The 21796-nt window shown below is 43.7% G+C and overlaps 1 protein-coding gene across 1 annotated transcript in view; it reads right to left on the bottom strand.

The window, feature by feature from the left end:
* TMEM164 (transmembrane protein 164) overlaps positions 1-21107 on the bottom strand; it is a 53049-nt gene extending 31942 nt beyond the window's left edge. The window contains exon 1 of the mRNA XM_083159374.1: positions 20292-21107. Coding sequence (XP_083015500.1) covers positions 20292-20687 — 396 coding nt within the window. The 5' untranslated portion in view covers positions 20688-21107. The remainder of the gene's footprint in view (positions 1-20291) is intronic.
* Between the last annotated feature and the right edge of the window lie 689 nt (positions 21108-21796).

Genomic DNA, 21796 nt, shown 5'->3' with positions numbered 1-21796 from the left:
TGAATTCCCCCTTTTTTGCAGACATCATTCTACTGTCTATCCCATTCTCTGGACACTGTTATTGGCGGACAACGTGCACAGCAACTCCAGGTGAACAACATCCACACCAGTGAGAACCATCACTGTGCACGGAAGCCACATTCCACATCCGTGTTGAAACACTTACTGTGTATCGATACAGAGACTCCTCTGGTGATTTGAGCCAAACATCATTCTCTCACCCCAAAAAAGAGGACCGAATAACACAAAGCGAACGATCTTCCTCCAGCGGCAACAGATTCAGCCGCAGACATCGTGAGGACCCCCAGTTCTGCTATTTCATCAATTGGTAACGTGCACTTACCTGTCCCCCAAAAAGTGATCACACACAATATTATCCAGACGTATCCATTGAGGCTTGCGAGCGAAGCGATGTGGTACACTGGAAACTGTGTCCATGTTGACTGTGCCAACATTCGGGTAAAAAAAAAAAAAGTGAAAAACCCCATGTCCACCTATTGCTTGTGTCGACCTATTGACCTTGACCCATGTCAACCTAGAACCCTGTCCACCCAACGGTGTCAACCAACTTGCTGTAGACCCAACCCGCCCATACACTGAGCAGATTTGGGACAATTTGGGCAGATTCTGACGACTCAGGCTGTGAAATCAGCCCAAATCGGCCCAGTTTGAGGTCCCCTCAGTCAAAGTCAGAAACTCTTGGGAGGACATGAAAAGGCTATTTATTGTTAGGGAGGTAAAAACCCTAACCATCTGAACACAAATACTGAAATATTTCTGATACAAATGTTTTATTATTAAACGCGACTCAAATATGTAGAGGATTTCTTTATATATCTGTTCAGGGGTGTAAATTCATTCCAGGTGCCAGGAGGCAAACTGGCGATTGACATTTGGTCCTGTCCCCTCCTTGTTTCCATCTAGTTACCCAATTGCAGATGTTAGCAGAGGTCCTAGGACAGAAGAGTATTGCTGCAGCAGCAGGTGCACCACCGAGCTCCAGAGGAAGTTCAGCAGAAATACTTGCATTGTTGTGAACCACTAGTGCTGTACATGAAGGTGCCCCTTTGTGGCCTGGTGTTCAGAGGCAGGAAAATCCGAAAAGATGGCATTGTTTAATTTTGAAGAACACAATTTTAAGAGATATGGACTCCAGTTACACAGTTGCAATATCTAATAAGGATAAAAAGGAACTGATGCAAGTCAAGTATTGCCATAAGATAATTGCAAAGACATATTTTGAAATAAAAACGGGAAATGAAATAAGTCTCTGGAAGGAAGCTGGTCTTATCTTAAGATCTGTGAACAGATTGGTGTAGTAATGTCTTTTTTTCAGATAAAGGATTATTTCAGCATCAGATGATATTGGTAATTTAGCTACTATTTCCCAAGGTAGGTATTGGTGCTTTTATTTTATTATTGCAAGACCAGTAATACATGTACACACTCCACTGATCACCAATACCCGTATTCTGCTATTTTAGATTTTCAAAATGTAGTCAATGTGGTTTAAGGCACATCATAGCACTATGCTAATTTAGCAGTGACTATAATGTGCCACAAGCCATTACATGCACGCTATGGTGTTCTCTGTTTCTCCCTTGCATGGTAAAAGCTCAGATCGCAAATGCATGCAGAGAAGCAAGACCGGTCCATGAACTCATGTCCAGAGCAAGCAAATGATATCGCATATGGGGCCAAGCGCTGTAATACAGTGAATGCTTCTGGCAAGCAATGGCCAGCACTCCAGCTGTTGTGGAATTAAGCATCCGGGGATTCCCTGCCACAAGTTTTAGCATACCCTAAAAGTATAACTGAGGTAGTACAACCGCAAAGCCCTGTTCTGTGCTAAAGATTAAAAGGTGAAATATTTGTGATTACCCAATAAAAATCGGTCCAATACTCCACTGTAAGATTGCCAGCTGTAAATGCTGACTTACTAAAGCATTGAAACTTTGCATCTTCAAATCTGCTGGTAGTAGTCTTTAGGTCTTTATGTTTTGGAGTGCTGCACGCATAGAGTTCGGTTATTACCCAATATATTTAACAGCATTTGTTTTAAAAGTGGACTTCTATAAATGAAAGGGCCCTTGCGTCTCACCACAGTCCGAAGCAATCTCATCTTTGCACAAAGTACCCTGTATTTCCTGAGCTTCCAGTTGAGCCTCAATTACATCATTAGGTCATTGAGGCTCAACTGGAAGCACAGGAAATACAGGGTACTTTGTGCAAAGATGAGATTGCTTTGGACTGTGGTGATATTGCTTCCGAATGCCCCTGAGAACAGTGTTATGGGAGGGCATGTGGCTGAGCGAGAGCACTTCACAGCGGGGAAGCAGGGTCCGTATGCCGATTGCCGTTTCAGCATGTGCACTAGAGCGCTGTACTTACTGGCCTATCAGTAGCACACCTTTCCATCTGTCCCCGCCGCTCAGCCACCAACTTTTCTTCTGAGACATACTTCACTAAAATCATCACTTTTTTTGGATCCCTTTGTCACAGATTAATGGTTCAGGCACCTCAACTTTTCTTGACAAATGATGTATTATACAGTGAAAACCCCAAAATCCATTTAATGGTTCAAGAGATGAGCCATAAAAAACAAGATGCCTATAGTATGTAGTGCTACATCTCTCTACACCCTCTCCCGATAGATACACACACGCACGCACGCTTTCCTAGGTTTTCTTTTCATGTTTTGGCCAGTCATAGCTCACATCTAAAAGTTGCTGGAATATAATTATTCCAGACTGCAGCTACAGGTGCCCAGAAATAATAAAAATAAAAAAAAAATACTGTGTCAAACAGTATATTTCTCAAGTTAAATTCTGCTTCTATAATGGGGTTAAGATCTACAGCTCTAAAAAACACTCAGATTTCACCCTGTACAAACCAGATATGCTGCTTCTGACTGGTAGTAGCAGCAAACACACTATACCTAACCTTTACTCTGGAACAGTACAGTGATTAAGGTATTTTAAATCCCTAAACCTAGTGAAGCATATCAGGTGACTGTTCATCCACATAGGGGATCACTTCTCCTCCCTTGTCACTGCTTCATATATCTACCCCAGAATCTGGTATCCCTTACAACTAGAAGCTTATAGGATGGAACCTCGGGCACCAGATGATTGACACAATGGAGAGTACAAACATTCACATTTAGCGATAAAAGAAAAGAAAAAAAAAAGAGAAAAAAAAAACGAAATCTGAGTATGACAAGTAAAGGCTAACTGGATTATTGAAATAAATATTGCTGCTACAAATCTTACATATGGCATTTTTTCCAAATGTTTTAGTGCTTTTTCGGCATATTTACTTAAGGTGAACAAGAACGGTGTGTACATACTACATGAAACTGGTGAAATCACCTGCCTTCAGGGATTTCATAACTGATAGGTGTCCACCGGTGTACAATTAAGAGTGTTGCAGTAAAAAAAACATCTTTCAGCCCAAGTTCCCTCAGGTGCATTTCCAAACAAAGCCGTCACGAAGATCAAAGATGTTTCAAAACAAGATCAGAGAAAAGGCAATTGAAATCACAAATGTGGGTCAGGATAAGAATGACACCATGTCAAAAATCAGTGCTCTACAAGAGTGAGGGGAAAAAAATAAAAAATAAGAGAAAGATAGCCACTGTAGAAGGATCACTAATAAATCTTTCCTGGAGTTCTGAAGAAAGCAGTGTTTAGCAGAAGATTGCATCCGCATCATTCCAAGAACACTGTAATAAAGTATTTTGCTAGGACTTATTCTTTGTTTAAGATAACTGCTCTCAAACTGTAGGTCCTGACCATTTCAACATGGGGTCGAAACTCCATGTTGTCGACGGTCAGGATAATGACCCCTCAGCTCTCAGCCAGTAATCCAAAGAGTGTACTCCGGGGTCCTGGGGTTTCTCTCCCACTGCCTCTCCCTGTCATGCACGGCCTGCCCAGTTTTCCACTGTAGCTTCTTACCATCATCGGCTTCTCTCTGTCATCTACTGCCTCTCTCCTATCGCCAAAGCATTCACAGCAGGTATAAGCTTTAACAATTGCATAAATATAGTTAAAACCACATGCAGAACAGGGACTTTGAAAGGAGGTCATCTCTGCAATTTTGTAAGAAATTAGGTGGTCACATTAATACCATGTTCTCATTGCCGCCCCTGCAAAAACCCAGGTTTTTCTTGCCGGATTTTTAGTGGGGCACAGAGCATCTCAGCTCACAGACCCCCTTCACACTGCACCTCAGACCCAGGAATTTCCTGTGTCTGCCCCTTTCACGCTGCTTCCCCTGATTTGCCTGCCAACAAGTGTGTGGAATCTAAGAGCAGCTTTGATGACTGTTGGGAAATTTGTAAAAATTGCTCTGATTGGCTGTTTAAAAAGCAGCTTTTATTGGCGGACTAAAGGCTTTTTTCCCCAGCACACTGCATTGATTTTATCATGGCTATTACCCCATTTTTTGGCGATGTTATAATAAACTGTGGAGTCCTTCACTGTGCCGGTGACTTGCTTTTTGATCTCCTCGCCTCTCACAGCCAGCAGCTACAACACTTCCTCATCCCTCCAGTGCAACAGCTCTGCTCTCCTCTACGCAGCATTTAATGGACGTCACATGTCACCTGATTACATCCCCCAATGAGCTTGGTTTTTGGCATCATGTGTGAAAAACACGGGTCTGTGCCATTCAGACTGACGTACATCCGTGTATTACCCAGGAAACACCCGTATTTAATTCCCGGGGCATAACACCTGGGAATTTCACAAAGACCCATTCACACAGAGACACAACACAGTAAATTACCACTCGCCCTAGCAAATACCCGGGTGTTTGCGGCAGTGAGAACGGGGTATGACTTTCACTTCTATATTATGCCTCCACAATGCTGCCATGTATGCAGAGTCTGCTGACCACATATGTGGCAGACATTCTGCAAAAACTTGCTGGGGTCCTGTAATCATTTTACAAGAAAAAAAAAAAGTAAATTATGTAGATAGTGTGTACAGGTCATCCTTATGTTCAAATATGTGGTAAGGGACAGGAATGACTCCTGTTTGTGCACAGCACTGGTTTTGTCTATTACAAGGGCCATAAATAACATGGACAGTGTTATACTACCCGCAGTAGTTAGCCACATGGCAAACATGGGATTTTAACTGAATTTTTGGCAGATGGTCATTATCGGCCTAGTTTCCATGAAAAGCCACGTACCTATGCATTGCCACTGTAATGATCTCCGCTTTGAAGAACTCCTATTGGGGATGTGGTTTTGCCTGCCGGAGGCAGGTGGAACAAAACCCAGATAAGTGCGAGTGGTCAGGGCTAATAGGATAGCCATGGGGGAGATATTTAGCTACAGTAAATTGTGGTTTATAATTGTATACCCCAATGCAAGCATCCCAAGGCACCACAGGGTGTCACGGCACACAATTTTGTTATCAATGTGCTATGCTGATGACGTGCAAAAAATAAATAAATAATGTACACACTGCAAAATAACACCAATTGTTAAACACTATAGACTTTTGGCTGTAATTCTGCTAAATACACAGAATTGGGAACTTATGAAATCAGGTAGTGTTTATTTATTTGTAAATATATGTAATTAACAAACCATTTACATTTGCTCTTAAAATGAGTCTAATACAAAACTGGTGTTTGACAATAAAGTTGCCATTTGGTCATATTGAGATACATAAACACTATCAAATTCAGTGCATTTGCAAAATATCTGGCTAGGTCTTCAGAATACAGATCAGTAGTGCTTCTAAAATTACCTTTCCAGTTGCCATGACAACACTTCCTGTTGCTCTAATGCAGAATAATTTAATGAGTAATTCCTCTAACCATGCAAAAGGCAATTATTAGCCAGATATAGGGCCAGATGCATCAAGCTTCAAAAAAGTGATAACATTGAGAGTAATAAACAGCCAGCCAATCAGCTCCTACCTGTTATTTTTCAAACCCAGTCTGTAACATGGCAGGAAGGAGATGATTGGCTGGTTGTTTATCACTCTCCATTTTATCACTTTTTAAGCTGGATACATCTGGCCCTTAGTGACTTCAATATTCCCTGCCAAAAAAAAAAGTTGCTGCTTGAAGAGGCATTATGGAAAACAAATGTGTAAATACAAGGGTCAGTCAGAAAGCCCCATTACATGTGATGGCCAACACACCATAAGGCCCATTACACGTGATAGCACATACAAGTCTCTTACCTAAATGCTCATTGCCAGAGGTTTTTTTTCATGCTTAGTTGGCAAAGAGGTTTAATGCTCATTGCCCAGGGTAGGAAAGGCAAACCCAGACAGGCATCCTGCCTGACGAGCAGGTCACGGCCCCCTGCCCTGGTCCTCTTTGTACTGCTACCAATGAGCTGGGATGCAGGATACTCAGGGAGAGGTATGATGATGGTGTATCAGTGTACTGGTGTTGGTCTGGGAACCGAGGAGGGTATTAGGCCTGGAAGCCTATGGGGACGCAGTCTGGGAGGCGATGGTGATGCCTGCTAGCAGAGACCTGGAACACACAGATACTACTCAGGAGCTGATGGTAAACAGCAGAGGGTCTGGAAGGTGGAGAGATCGAGGAGGATTGCTAGTAGCAGCACAGGTATCACTGGGGAAAAAATAAAATAAAATTGCTTGGAAGCCCGGGAGCCTTGGATGCGGATTCTGGAGGGTGTCATAGGGAATACACAAGTTGCTCAAGGCAATTTGATAATGCTGGAGGCCTGGCTTATATCCCCCTGTCTGTGATTGGCTGCAAGTCGCAGCGTCATTTAACCTGGGAAGTACCTGTGCACACCTTGAGCATGTGATTGAGTGCACAGGTAAGAGGTCAGAGTCATCGGCTAGCACATTGGAGCTAAACCGTCAGCTGACCAAGGTTTCATGGCGGTACCCATGCAAAGGGGAATAGCCGTGGAAGCATTGAGGGATGCCGACCAGGCCCATAGAGACATCCTGCCAAAGGACTACACCACTCGCAGATCCAGTGTGCAGGTAAGAGACACGCAGACACAAACTTTGATTCCTTACAGGCTCATTTAAAGGCATAAAAAAATGGGCAGGGTATGGTGCCCCGCAAAAGAAGCTTAGAAGAAATACCAGAATCTGTTTGGTTGCTATTGGCAACATCCCATCTGCAATCGAACTCCAATCTTAATAAATGTACCCCTAACAATCCAAAGTTATTAGGCTGATAGGATTTGAAATATTTCAATAACTGATTTTAGACTAAAAACATAATTAATACATGTGTAAATTTTCAGAGGAAAAAAAAAATTAAGGAGTTGGGCATTAGCACTGGATATGTCAATGGCATTAAACATTTTGAATAAACACTAGTTTGCCTTTTCAGTTCCATGTCTGTTTCAAAGTTTCAATTGCACTAAAACAAAAAACGAAGAAAAATAACTTTCTAAACTAGCGTAAGATTCAGTAAGAAATTGTTCCGTAATGGCAAATACATTACGATTAATGAATGTTGGAGGAGACGCTTGATGCTAGGCAGACTTAGCACCTCTCTTATCTGAATCACCTCCCTATGGGTCTTATTCTAGTTCACTGACAAAATCCTTCTTAGATGGACAAAACCATGTGCACTGCAGGGGGCAGATCTAAAATGTGCAGAGAGAATTCGATTTGGGCGAGTTATTTTGTTTCTGTGCAGGGTAAATACTGTCTGCTCTATTTTTACACTGCAATATAGATCTAATTTTGAAGTAAAACCCCACCCAAATCTAATTCTCTCTGCACAAGTTACATCTGCCCCACCTGCAGTGCACATGGTTTTGTCTATCTAAGAAGGATTTTGTTAGAAAGTGTGAACTAGAATAAGGCCCTGTATCTCTGCTGTGTGAGTGTGTGTGGGATTTATTGCATTGGTTCAGTTTACTTAGGTAAAGACCACAAGCAACAATGTGGAACAACACCAGGGACCGCATTCATACATTGTTACATGTATGAATGAGTTTCAACTGCTAGCAACTTGCATGCATAAGAACAAGAAAATGGACAGGTTCAGAGAAAAATTACAGAATGGGTACAAAAAGTACCGTACATCATCCTATTTAAGAAACATTTTAATGACCATACAGCAACATAAAGGATGTCCTGCACATAGAGTGGCACAGGCCTTTTTCAAATACAACATTGCTCCAGTCCACAGTATCCTACCAGCAGCAAATGAATCTCTTTCAGTATGTGATACAGAGTGCTAGATGGAGACAGTACTGAGACACACACATTATATTACAAAGACAATGATAACGATCCTTCAGGGGAATGCATAATTAGTACCAGAAATCTGTCAGCAATTAGTTCTGGCAAATTATTCAAAGCAAAATAAATGGTCAGCCACGAAAGGAATAAAGACATTGCAAAGGCAACAGGCTTGCAAGGAATAGTTTGAAGATTTTTGTAGAATTGATGCTGTTTATGTTAAAATGAAAAGGACATTATACCAAATACCAAAGTGGATGTGAAGCAAAGGGCCGAAGGGAGCGAGGCGCCATTCTCATGCATTTAAACGCCAAAAACGGCACCCAAATTAAGTTGATCTTGCACCCTTCGCTGTGCCCCCTATGGAGGTGCGAGCGCTTTTAAGCAAATTCAGCCAGCCGTAAAGTGCGCCCGGTGCCGCAATGATTCGCGCTTTGTGAATCATCCGCATGGAATAGGATCTACCCCTTTGAGTGCCAAGGGAATTGGTCAAAATAGGTGTGAAAATTGGCAAGTAAACATTTTTATTCATCATAATGACCGGTAATGTATACCTTATATAGGAAATAAAATCTTTTTTTACACAACATTTTTTATTTGAATATAACAAATGTGAACGACGCTGGCATTTTTAGTCAATATTTTGTACATTTCTCAGAGATGTTGGCGCTCAATGGGTTAAAGTAGAGCGCTTTAAGACGACCGCATTCATCTTGGCACATTGCCAGAGCATCTATCCTTAACTACAAATGCTATTCAGTTATTTTAGAAATTAATTATAAGCCACACATTAAGATCTCATATACGCCATCTTTAACCGCCATGCCATTTTGTTGTATAAGGAGTCCCGAAAGACACAACCACGTAAAATGTGTGGATTATTAGTGTTTATTTTAAAAAAAGCGCATTCGTTAATAGATTTTTCAGTTCACTATAGGTTCACCCACATTACTTTAATGTTGTGCACTGATATTCTATAACGCTATTAAGGAATATACTACAATGTTCCTATGGATCAAGGTAAGTACCCTACCGGTCTAACACACATAAACCAGACAACTACATTTATTCACCATACTGTACCAACACTTAGAAGTTACCATACACTACTATCTACATAAGTATAATTGAATGACATGTTTATGTGTTCCACGATAACTCTCAAACGCTTTAACTAATCGTCTTCAAACTTGGCACACTACCTTATCATATTAAAGGGACATAAGTTTGAAGATGTGTTTAAATCGGATGACCCCTTAAGGGTGCTGTCATAAGTGTCCATGCTATTTCTGTTGTTTTCATACATTGTGATATGTCGTGGGAAAGCTTATGAGATTATTTATTTATTAACAGTTTCTTATATAGCGCATACATATTCCGCAGCGCATTACAGAGATTATTTGACCATTCACATCAGTCCCTGCCCCAGTGAAGCTTACAATCTGTATTCCCTTCCACATGTACACAGACATTCTAGGGTTAATTTTTGTTAGGAGCCAAATAACCTACCAGTATATTTTTGGATTGTGGGAGGAAACCGGAGTACCCAGAGGAAACCCACGCAAGTACGGGGAGAATATACAAACTCCGCACAGTTAGAGCCATGGTGGGAATTGAACCCATGACATCAGCGCTGTGAGGCAGTAATGCTAACCATTACACCATCCGTACATTATCAATACAACCAAGGCCGCTGAAAACATTGCCGGACCCTGGTAAGAAAAAGAGGCGTGGTCCACGAAAGGATGCTTGGCCACGCCCCTGTAAAAAATGCAGGGGATGCGGGCTTCTGCTACAGCTGCCTCTAACCCCCACTCAGTACACGGCACTGACTGGCATGTTGCCGAGTGGGGGAGAGAGGCAGCACAATAAACAGACAGACTCCCTTAAGTGGACCCTTAACCCCTTGAGAAGTGGGTTTTCCTGGAGCAGGACAAACCTACCAGGGCAGGTTTGTTCTGGCCCAGAGTTACTTACCACAGAATATATGCAGTATGTACAGGCCAGCAGATATTAAATGGCATATTAGCTAGATAGAGTGTTTATTCTAGCACCCGCTATCTTTGAAAACCCATGCAGTTCCTCTTCCCTACCTGGGGTGTCGCTGTCTCCTGTAGTGCTTCTAGCACAGTGTGGTCTGTATATCAGCACTTATAGGCAAACTAGACTTGTGCTAGAAACACCACAGCAAACAGCAACAGGGGTCCCCTCTCTGCGCTCAGAGTTTAAGGAAGCAGCACCTCTGAGGGATCCTCTGTTAGATAGGATCCAAGAAATAGAAAAGGGGTTTCAGAGGGCGCTAGAGTGACAACAATTATGGTAAAAAATTGTATTTAATACAAGTTTACGAATATAATTACACATAAAATACCCTAATTGGGTGTGATAAATATACAAATTGTACTACTATACAGTTTAAGGTGGATTGATATATAGCTCAAATATAGTTCACAAATATGCACAATGCTGATGGGTTGATGGTGGAAAGCCCAACGCGTTTCGTCATTCTCATGACTTCATCAGGAGCAACTCAGCAATTAGTAAAGCTATGTAAATCCGAATCAAGAATGAATTTCAGACTTTCACAATGATAACAAAGTAGGCAATGTCCAATAGTAGCCAAAGGACGTGAATTTTCTCCAGCAAATACAGACGTTAGGCTCAGCAGAATGAGACCTACAAAAATAGAGATTTCCCAAAGGAGTGTGCATGCAGCTAGAATCCACCTTAGCATTCACTAAGGTGGATTCTAGCTGCATGCACACTCCCTTGGGACATCTCTATTTTTGTGGGTACTTGCCTACTTGGTTATCATTGTGAAAGTCTGAAATTCATTCTTGATTCGGATTTACATAGCTTTACCAATTGCTGAGTTGCTCCTGATGAAGTTGCCCCTGATGAAGTCATGAGAATGATGAAACGCGTTAGACTTTCCACCATCAACCCATCAGCATTGTGCATATTTGAGCTATCTATCAATCCACCTTAAACTGTAGTTGTACAATCATTTGTATATTTGTCAAACCCAATTAGGGTTAGATTAACAGTACAGTGGCTGACCCAACAGCCGTTTCGACTGGAATCCAACCAGTCTTCAACAGGGGTTGGATTCCAGTCGAAACAGCTGTTGGGCCAGGTGAGAGTTACAGGGAGCTGGTGTCCCTAATCTCTGTAGTGCACCCTCACGCTGATCATCCTTAACTTCCTCAATGCAGATAACGATGCCCAGGAGTTAGACAGTTCTTCAATGGGACGGCGAAGCAACTGTCAGGCTAAGCACATGTGTGCTGTCACCCGGCGTCCTGTGCCCTCCGCCTCAAATTTATGGAGGAGGAGTAGAGGTGTGTGGGTTCATGTAGTGAGAGTCCAGTGCTCCCTTCCCTGGCCCTGTGCGATATCAAATCTGCATCTGGTGAAGTCCTCACCAGGCGCTTGTACAGTTCCAGCTCTTGCTGCCTCTCCTCCAATGCCGGAGGGACAGTTGGGGAATGCGGGGGAAGGAGCGTAACTGATGTCCAGCGTCTTCTTCCCGGACCCCGTCCGCAACTAGATCAGTCACCGGAATGATGGGTCTCTTGTGCGAGCCGCGATTTGAACACTGCTCTCTGTCTCTTGTAGAAGTTAGAAGTTCGGGAGCCACTTGGGGGGGGGGCTCGGGAGTTCAGTCATGCAGTTGTTCGTCTGTTCAGGCATGCCTGTCTTTGGATGCGCCAACAGCCAAGTGCAGCTGAACCTCCCTGAGCAGCTCTGATCTTCCCAGAGAGGCAATGGGGAGGATCGGTGACTGGAAGGATCAGTGATAGAGGGTGGGGGGCCAGTGGTTCACCGCAGGAGGCACCACTGTCGCACAGAGGCATGCCTGGAAATTTCTCAGGAGAGCCCGCTCCTGCAGTGCAGCTCAGTCCGAGAAATTTCCGGGCATACCTCTGAAGGGGTTACAAGCCTATAAGGGTCCATTAAATGAAAAACCATTTTCACTTTACAAGACTTTTAAGAATTGCATAAGCATCCTAGCCAGACGTTCATAGTCTGCAATGCTACTCTGTCAGTCACTTTATTGGTTACCTGTATTCTACCGTACTCAATACAAAATTATTTTACTTCCACACAAAGCCATAAACCTGCACCAACATACATACCTTCTCTTATCTCAAAATATCATCCTACACGACCTCTACACTCCACCCAAGTCTCTCATCCACACTCATTACTCGCTCCCATTCCCGAATGCAGGACTTTCTTCGGGCTGCACCCACTCTGTGGAATGCCCTCCCAAGCACAATAAGACACTCCTCCAGTCTGCAAACCTGTAAGCGTTCCCTAAAAACTCATCTCTTCAGGCAAGCTTATCAAACTCCAGAGCCAGTCACAGTACCTTGCATTCTGGTGGAATCGATGCAATAAAGACTACAGTATCTATCCTTATGTATCAATGCCTATTTCCCTATAGATTGTAAGCAGGGCCCTCCAACCTTTTGACTGTCTGTAAATACCCTGTTTGTTGTATCACTGTCTCCTTTGTAAAGGGCAACGGAATATGCTGCGCTATATAAGAAACTGTTAATAAATAAAGAGCTTAAGACTAGTAAAGTTTTAGATCACACCTTTTACTCTGACTTTCTGTCACCTGATATCACTACAACCAGACTGAGTATTGTGCCATTAATACCTAGATGTCTTCTTAAGAGGAAAAGGCTGATAAATTTATTAGCACAATAAAACGGGCATATTCTCATCGCCAATCATATGAACCAGATTTTTAACACAAAAGCTTACATTCTCTGTTTGAGGAAAACAAGAAATAGAGATTGAGCAAGTCAGTAATGCCGACGGCAACCAAAAGAAGTTATTTTTTGTAGCAATTTCTAACTGTAGTAGCTGACCGTTACGGTGCTGTGCATCAGGCAACAACAGCTGCAGCTTATACATTTGCTGGGACATTGAAGCCTATGTAGCAGATAGTGATCCTCACCTGGCAATTCGGTCCTTTTGGGGACCCATAGAATGCATGCAATAGCAGTCCAACTGCACACCATCATCTGGAACAACTCTGCAATACTGTTGGGCTGGCTGATGGTGTGAAGGTGCCCACACACAGTGCGATATGTGCTTTGCACTAGATGCGATCTAGTACAAAAAGTAATGCATACAATTACTTTTTGTACCGTGTGATATGTGGGAGCGATGTGAGCTGCATGCAATGTGTTTTAATCTAAAAAGATCAAAAACGCATCCATCGATCAGCACCTTAAGGAGTGTGTGTGTGTGTGTGTGTGTGGGGGGGGGGGGGGGGGGGGGGGGGGTAAACGTGGACTGCTAGTCCATCACATCACACCCCCTCTGCATGGTGGAAAACAAACTTAACAGCATTGTGTAACCTGTCATTTCTCCATTATAAATTCACATGTAAACAGTTAAGAAATGTCTCACATACACACACAAACACTGGGCAGGAAAATGATATACAATAGAGAAATGCTTATTTGTAAAGTCATAAGCCATATGACAAAATAAAATCCCTCCTTTTGTTCCCAGTACACAGCCAGTTAAGAATCAGACAAATAATTCAGTAACCACCGCGTACTCAGGGGCAGAAATTATCCACAATGCGTCACCACACACATTACAGGCAAATATCATCAACACAAGGAAGACAAGACCCTTTTTCATGCTCTCTTCTACAGAGGTCCTCATAGAAGAGAACAACAGATAAGGGATATATATTAGAACCATAAACATCATAATTCAACCTGGTGCATACCCATGCAACAGGTGTCAAACATCTGTGTGTGTATCCCAAGTCTTATGTCACACAGGAGGGAAGAATACTTACTAGTGATCCCTCCAAGATCACAGGAGGGCAGGGCACCAGGAAGAGGGGATAGATTGATAAACAATCTAAATATCACAAAATATTGTAGGCGTCAAAAGGAGCCTACAGTTTCCAGACAGTATTATGTCCCTAAGAAGAGCCAAATATTTTAGTGTATCTATCTATATATAGACGCCTCATCTCTTAGGTGAAGTACCTCCACTGACCACTAGAGGCCACTTAACTGACCAAATTTCGCTTTAACAGAAAGTGAAACCAAAATGATCTGTTTCTAATGCTGCTTTCCACTGCAAAACCTGCTTAGACTCTGTATTTAAAATGTTTCTTAAAAAGGGGCTGAGCAAGTAAAACCCCTTTCACACCGCACGTAAATACCGGGTCTCAAACAGGTTTGCAGTGTGAAAGCAGCTGCAGGAGAACAGGAAATACAGTAGCTATGATAGGAGCGGAATCAGCTCATTATATATGTGCATATGTAATGAGCAGGTCCTGCTCATTAAATATTCATTGCGCTGGGTCCTGCTCATTATATATGCACAGAGCAGGACCAGCTCAGTGCTCACTGCTGCCTGAGACCTAAATACCATTCAGAGCCGTTCACACTGCATAAAAAAAAGGTTGTGAACCGTGTAGGACACTGCTTTTTACCCGTTTGCAAATACCAGTTATTTCTAACCAGTAAATGCAGACTGCCGCTTTCACACTGCCTGCCGCTTCAACAATTTTAAAAGGCTAGGAAAAAAAAAAAATATACAAAAAAAAAGGCAGCAGATTGTTGAAAAATGGCAGAGAATTCAGAGGATATAGCTGCTGAGATTGAATACCCCCTGGTCCCCTATCTGCTCCTACCTAAAAATATCTGTCTTCACAGAATATATATATATATATATATATATATATATATATATATATATATATATATATATATATATATATATATATATATATATATATCTGTGAAGACAGATATTTTTAGGTAGGAGCAGATAGGGGACCAGGGGGTATTCAATCTCAGCAGCTATATCCTCTGAATTCTCTGCCATTTTTCAACAATCCGCTGCCTTTTTTTGCAAAGCTTGAACTTTGCGACACTCAGGACATTGAATTCCGATTATCAAGTTGCAGTCGGGTGGACCGAATTTTTTTATCTTTATTTTTTTTAACAGAAACTAAATTTGGAGAACAGATAAACGGATAAGGGATTCTCAATCTGTACCAGTTCACTACAACATCCAGCAAGCCCTATGCAGAAGAGTTTCCAGAACACTAACAGGAATAATAACCGTTTTATTCTCAGCACAAGCGCTGTTTGGGATTTCATGAATATCTTGCACTTATCACTCACAGCCACATTTTCTGAACAAATCTGGTGGTTGGAATGAAAATTTGGTAATGGATGAGAGCAACAACATCTGTTAAATCTTGATTTAACCAATTTGTTTAACCGAACAATTTTGTCTGTTTTCCAAATTGTCATGTGCGCTCATCCATTACTATCTGATATGCCAGAGAGTTAAAGTTATAATCTCATGTGTAAGGTGTGACAGGCTATATACTATGTATGTTTGTACAGATGTGTTTACATACATCTAGCCTCCTTTGGCATTCAACAGCCCTTCTAGTTGCATCATGCCCATGGCATGACTCGGTAACAGGCGTATTTGAGACTCTCCATTTCATAGTGTCTGATATGAGACATGTCTATATACAATGTATGACTGCTGCTGTATCTGCATATGAAATGGTTCAAAGAAAACTCTTAAGATGCCCACACACTAGAACAATTTTTTGGCCGATTTACGATAAATCAGCCGATATATCATCCGATGTTTACCGATAAGCGCTCCCGGGGATCTTTTGCTAAATCTTCTGATCTTACGTGCTGCATGAAAGATCAGAAGATTTAACAAAAGATCCATAGGAACGCACACGGGATCTTAAGAAAAAACGTTGGTAAAGATGTGCGCTTGCCTGAAATCTTTTGTCCAGGACGGGCAAAAGATTTGAAGGCTAATATATGCGCACATCTTATGATGGCAGATCTTTCTAGTGTGTGGGCACCTTTACGTTCCATTTCTTTATACAGTAACATTCACACACTTAAAATAGACATGCCGCATATAATTTAAATCAGTAGAACTGCTTTTGTATCCTATTCACTATATTTTGCAAATACCCCTTTCACACCTAAAAATGCAGGGAATACAGTCCAGGAATAATGCATGGACATTCCCGGGTCAGCCCCTTTCACACCAACCTAGTCCCTGCATTTTCTGGTGTGAGTCAGTGCGGGCAGCTCGAGGCGGGCGAGTGTAATGATGCTGGCGGGGCTGGCCGGGTGCTCGGAGCTGTGTGTGGGAGGATACAGCGTGCTGGTGTGGTTGCTAGAAAGTTTGTTGAGGCGCACCGTGCCGCCGTTGCTAAGGGTTCTGTGACAAGCGACCCATGAAATCCCAAGACCGCTGGCTGTGACAGGACGTGGGCACTGGTGGAGACTGGGAGCGGCTGTGTTGGATTCTCCACTTACGGAACACAGGAGCTCCACAACCACACTCCTGCTAACCAGAGCCTGGTCCTGTCCCAGCCAATCGCCATGTTGCTGAAGGATAGGCGGACACCTTAACGGCAAGCTGGGAAGCCGGGTAAATTTCTTTTACATCGGCCAGTAACCTGTGAAGGTCCCAGGAGCAATCCTGCTAGCTAGCAGTGTTGAAATCACGGCACATTTGGCCCTGGAGCCTTTCACACCTGCGCTATTCCCAGGTTGTTCCCTAGGCCAACCTGGTAATTTTAAAAAAGGTGTAAGACACTTTAATTGGAGCCTCAGAAAAAGACAGCCAGAGCTACAATGTCAAACAGAGGTCATTCATCATGTATAATGCAACTTGTGTCGCACGAACAATAGATGTAGGTGAACATAACTGTAGTTATCCGGGCCTGGCTAACAGGGGTCCATTAGAGTTGCTGCTCTCATTACTATCTTGGGCACGGTTGGGGTACCATTTTCTGTGATAACTGTAGTTACCATTATTTTCTCAGGTTGCTTCCAATGAATTAGGATTCCAAACTGCCATAGCAATCACAGCATCATAGCAACAGGTAGTTCCGGTTAATGGATATACACTGTCACTCTAGACCAGGGGTAGCCAACTCCAGTCCTCGAGAGCTACCAACAGTTCACATTTTTCACTTGTGGTTCTGTGAGGAGATCTAGAAAACATTAACTGTTGGCTACCCCAGCTCTAGACAGACAGCCAATACTCAACATGAAGTAGTTCAACATGAAAAAGTCGACAAAACCCCCTCCCCAAAAAGACTGTATTTCGCTTATTTCTGCTTTTAAATAGAAATCATCATGTGTATTACGGCTTTTTTAATTAAAATTCTGAAGTCACACTGCTAGTTTCAGGAGTTTAGATGGTCCGTTTTTCCATCATTTGCCGGTCTGGGGATGGACCGCGGTCCGCCAGTTGCCGGTCCCTGCTTTAGGATTTTGTGTCTTCTTATGGTTTTGTAAGCCAAGTCTGAGCTATCAAATTCACTGGGGTGTATGCAATGCGGCCAGCGAGGGGGTTATAAGGTGTGTGTGTGGTGGTGGTGGTGGGGTCGGCAAAAACAAGCGATCGTCGCCATTTAACCCCTGCGTCCGCTGCTCATCCTATTCAATGTTCCAGGACGGGGAGGATTCCCCCAAACAGCGAGACTCGAGGCTAATGCAGGGAGCCCGCTGCATTTAGCAAAAACGGAGTGAGGGGGAAATGGCGTATGCAGGGGGGGGGGGGGGGGGGCAGTTGAATACTGACAGTGTGAGCTGTAACAGCTCGCTCCCAGCATTGAATACTCCCCATAGTGTATATCCCTTCCCTTCACACTGGCCAATAAGCGGTAAGTTAGCTTTAAAACTGGACATATATAAGACGAGATTTTAATGATACGCATGCAAACGATAAGTAACGATATTTCCATTCATATGATCTAATATGTATGCACTATTTTGTCAACAATGCATGCTCCCGCAGGTCAATAGCGAACCCCTCTATCATCTGTACATACAGTACAATCCTGACTAAATTGTCACTGCCTGATATCATGTCAGGGAAAACAGCCATATCAAGGAAAATCGTGGACGACATTTCATCACTTTGTGGCATCACCTAATGTGTACCCAGCTTAAAGCTGGGTACACACTATGAGATTCTCAGCTTTCAGATAGAGCAGATAACTGTATAACGTGTACTCAGCATCAGAGACTAAAAACTGTTTGATCATCTCCCGACAGATATAACATGTACAACACATACATGGTCGGTCCCGTTATTTTGGCATCATTCAGAAAGTGCACCGTTTACTAACCTCTGCCGAACTAAACGATTATTGGGTATTGTGTACTATGTCTATCTGCCGTTTTCGGTGTTGTTTTGTTTGGTCAGAATCTGTCTAGTTGGGGCACAATCTTCTAAAGATTATCCAATATTATGAGCATGTCAGAATCTGTGGGGCAGATGTATTAAGCATTAACAAGAGATAAATGCAAGGATGATAAAGAGACACACATCCAGCCAATCAGCTCCTTACTGCCATGTTAAAGGCTAGGTTTGAAAAAAGTCAGTAAAGGAGCTGATTGGCTGGACGTTTCCCTCTCTATCTCCCTTGCATTTATCTCTTGTTAAGGCTTAATACATCTTCCCCAGTGTTTGATGTGCTTGTATTCAGTCCATGTCAGAATTGTGGTTGCTGGTCTTCTGTCCATATCTGCATTTTGGGTCTTGTTTCTTGGTATTGAGAAGTCTTTCAGGATTTCAGCCACATCCCGTATTACATGGTCCTTGCACGGAGCATACAGTAAGCCAAATTTTAACAAACGAGATGGAACCCTCCAATGCAGGGTTTTTTTTTGTTACCGTGACATACAAAATGAAGCCACAGAGATGTAACCGTCAAATTTTACCACTCTTTATACAGTACATGCTTATTATACAGTAACAAGATCATAGGCTATCTGGAAATTGTTTAGTGACCTACAAAATAATTATTGCTACGCCCAATTACTGTAAGTAACGCTTCACTTCCCACTAACTAGCTAGCAAAATCACGTAATGCCTTTGATTCTCTAAAGAAGAAGTTGGCAATACCTCAAGTTGCAGTATGCTCTGCCTGGCAGGCTGGGCAGGTTCACAACCGCTAGATGGGCACAGGTTGCCAGCCTAAGCCTGCTCTGCGGCATACCAAACTCCTGACTAGTCACTAAATATAATTATCCAAGCAAAAGGTTGTGTACATCAGAAAAAAAAAATACTACACTTTATTATCTACAAAAATACACTTATATCTGCATTATTACCAGATTGCATCTTTCACAATGTGTGTTACACCGCACCCATGCAATGGAACATGTGTGATAAAACAAAGTATACACGCTCTGCAGTCAGAATAACAGCTGTAGTGACAAAACATGGATGACCTGATGTGTGGGTGCATCATTAGAATTAGCATTAACTGCATCATGGTGACTGCAGGACAGGGGTTCAATTGGTATAGTACAAGGGGATGTGTGGGGTAATACTATTATCTGCAGCATGGTGACTGCAGGACAGGTGCCCAGCGGGCTTATGACGGGGATGTGTGGGAGGGGGGAGTATATACTATTATCTGCAGCATGGTGAAAACAGAACAGGGATCAGGAGGTATAGGACATGGAGATATATGAGGGGCAATACTATTATCTGCAGCATGGTGACTGCAGGACAGGTATTCAGTCGGTATAGGACAGGTAGATGTATGAGAGGGGGTGCAACGTGGTGACCACAGGACAGGGGGATGTATGGGAGGGGGTGGAATACTATTACCTGCAGCATGGTAACCACAGGACAGGAGATCAGGAGGCACAGGACAGGGAGATGTATATTTTTTTTTTTTAGGGGGGGGGGGGGTGTAATACTATTGCCTGCAGCATGGTGATGACATGACAGGGGGTCAGCAGGTATATGACAGGGAGATTTATGGGGTGGGGAGTAATACCATTACCTGCAGCATGGTGACCACGACAGGGGGTCATCAGGTATATGACAGGAAGATGTATGGGGGGGGAGTAATACTATTACCTGCAGCATGGTGGCCACAGGGCAGGGGATCAGCATATGTATGAGGGGTAATTTCATTACCTGCAGCATGATTAAGAGAGGACAGGGCATCAGGAGGTATAGGACAGGGAGATGTATAAGGGGGTGGGGGGATAATACTATTACCTGCAGCATGGTAGCCACATGACAGGGATTCAGCAGGTATATGACAGTCTTGGTGGCAAATTTAAAGCCGACCTCCACGCCGAACGTCAGGCAGAGCGCCGCCAGCAGCAGGTTCTTGCCGAGGCTATCGGGGCGGGCAGCGGCAGCCGGCAGTTCCCCGTCACCCGGCTTCCCCCTGGCGATCCTCCGCAGGGACAGCCCGATCTCCAGCAGTGACACCAGCAGCAGGACCAGGCTCTCGCTGAGCCGCTGCCCCGCCGGCAGGAAGGACGCGCACTCCGGGCCCCCATTGCCGGCCAGGCTGGGGTCCACTCCTCCGTACAGCCAGTCCGAGTAGCGGGACATGCTTCCCTCGGTCAGCAGCACTCCTCCGCTGCCTCCTTCCTGGCGGAACATCAAATGCACGGCCCGGGTGTCTCAGTCAGTCAGGGAGGGAGGGGTGAGCATCCCGGGAAGGGGGGGCGGGAGAAGATGGCGGAAGGAGGAGGATACGGCTATGTCCACACGTGCGGCGGGTCTCCTGCGCTCCCAGCGCCGGTGTGAGCGGGGCGCAGAGGCTGGGGCGCGGGGTTGGTGGTGCGGTGTCGGGGAGGGCGGGTGCGCCTGTGTGCGCATGTACACAGAGGGGCAGGACAGCTGTATGTAAAACATGCGAGAACCCGCAGCATCCCCAGTGGGCGGGGAACCGGCTGTGTGCTCCCACCCGCCTCAGCCTCCTCAACGCACTCTCCAGTCTCCCCCACAGACGCAGACGCCGCCGGGATCCCTCCTGCGCATCACCCGGTCCCGGAGCAGGACCTACGCCTCTTCCTATTGGGTGAGACCCTCCTCCAAACCCCGCCTACCCTTCGTGACATCACACTGGGACACTGGCTGCTGCAGCTGCTCTCCTCCTCACACATGTTTCAGCAGTACATACATATTTACATGTTATATGCCCCTGCCCTCAGCGTACACAGAGCCTGTAACGTGAGCCGTTCATATCTACAATGTAAGAACATGTAACATACTCCTGTCACGTATATATAGATGGATAGATATAGATGTATATGTTAATAGAAGCTTCTATCATCATTATTATCAGCAGCATCACCAATAGCCTTTATGTATATATTCCCACAGGGAGTCTGCAGCGAAGTGCAGAAGCAGAATGAGCAAAAAAAAGAAAAAGTGATCCACACACAGTACAGAGCATGCAAGGGCTACATCAGCTCTTGCATGCGCTTTTGGCTGTTCTTCCTTGAAATAGGCTCATCGTCTGTGTTGATCTGCTCTGCCAGTCCCTCCATTGGTTGCCTGTATCTTACCGTGTTCAATATAAAACACTTCTACTCGCATATAAAGCTATTAACCATAATGTGCACAAGCATATATCTCTTCATTTATCACAAAATATCACCCATCTCGACCACAATGCTCTGCACAAGAACTGCATGCATCTCTCTTCTGCACGGATCACCAGCTCCCATTCACTATTACTGGACTTCGTTTCATCGGGCTGCTCC

Source organism: Crinia signifera, chromosome 9, assembly GCF_055691185.1.
Source record: "Crinia signifera chromosome 9, ASM5569118v1, whole genome shotgun sequence".
Taxonomy (NCBI): Eukaryota; Metazoa; Chordata; class Amphibia; order Anura; family Myobatrachidae; genus Crinia; species Crinia signifera.
The sequence above is the reverse complement of the archived record's forward strand: the minus strand, read 5'-3'. Positions and strand labels throughout refer to the sequence as shown.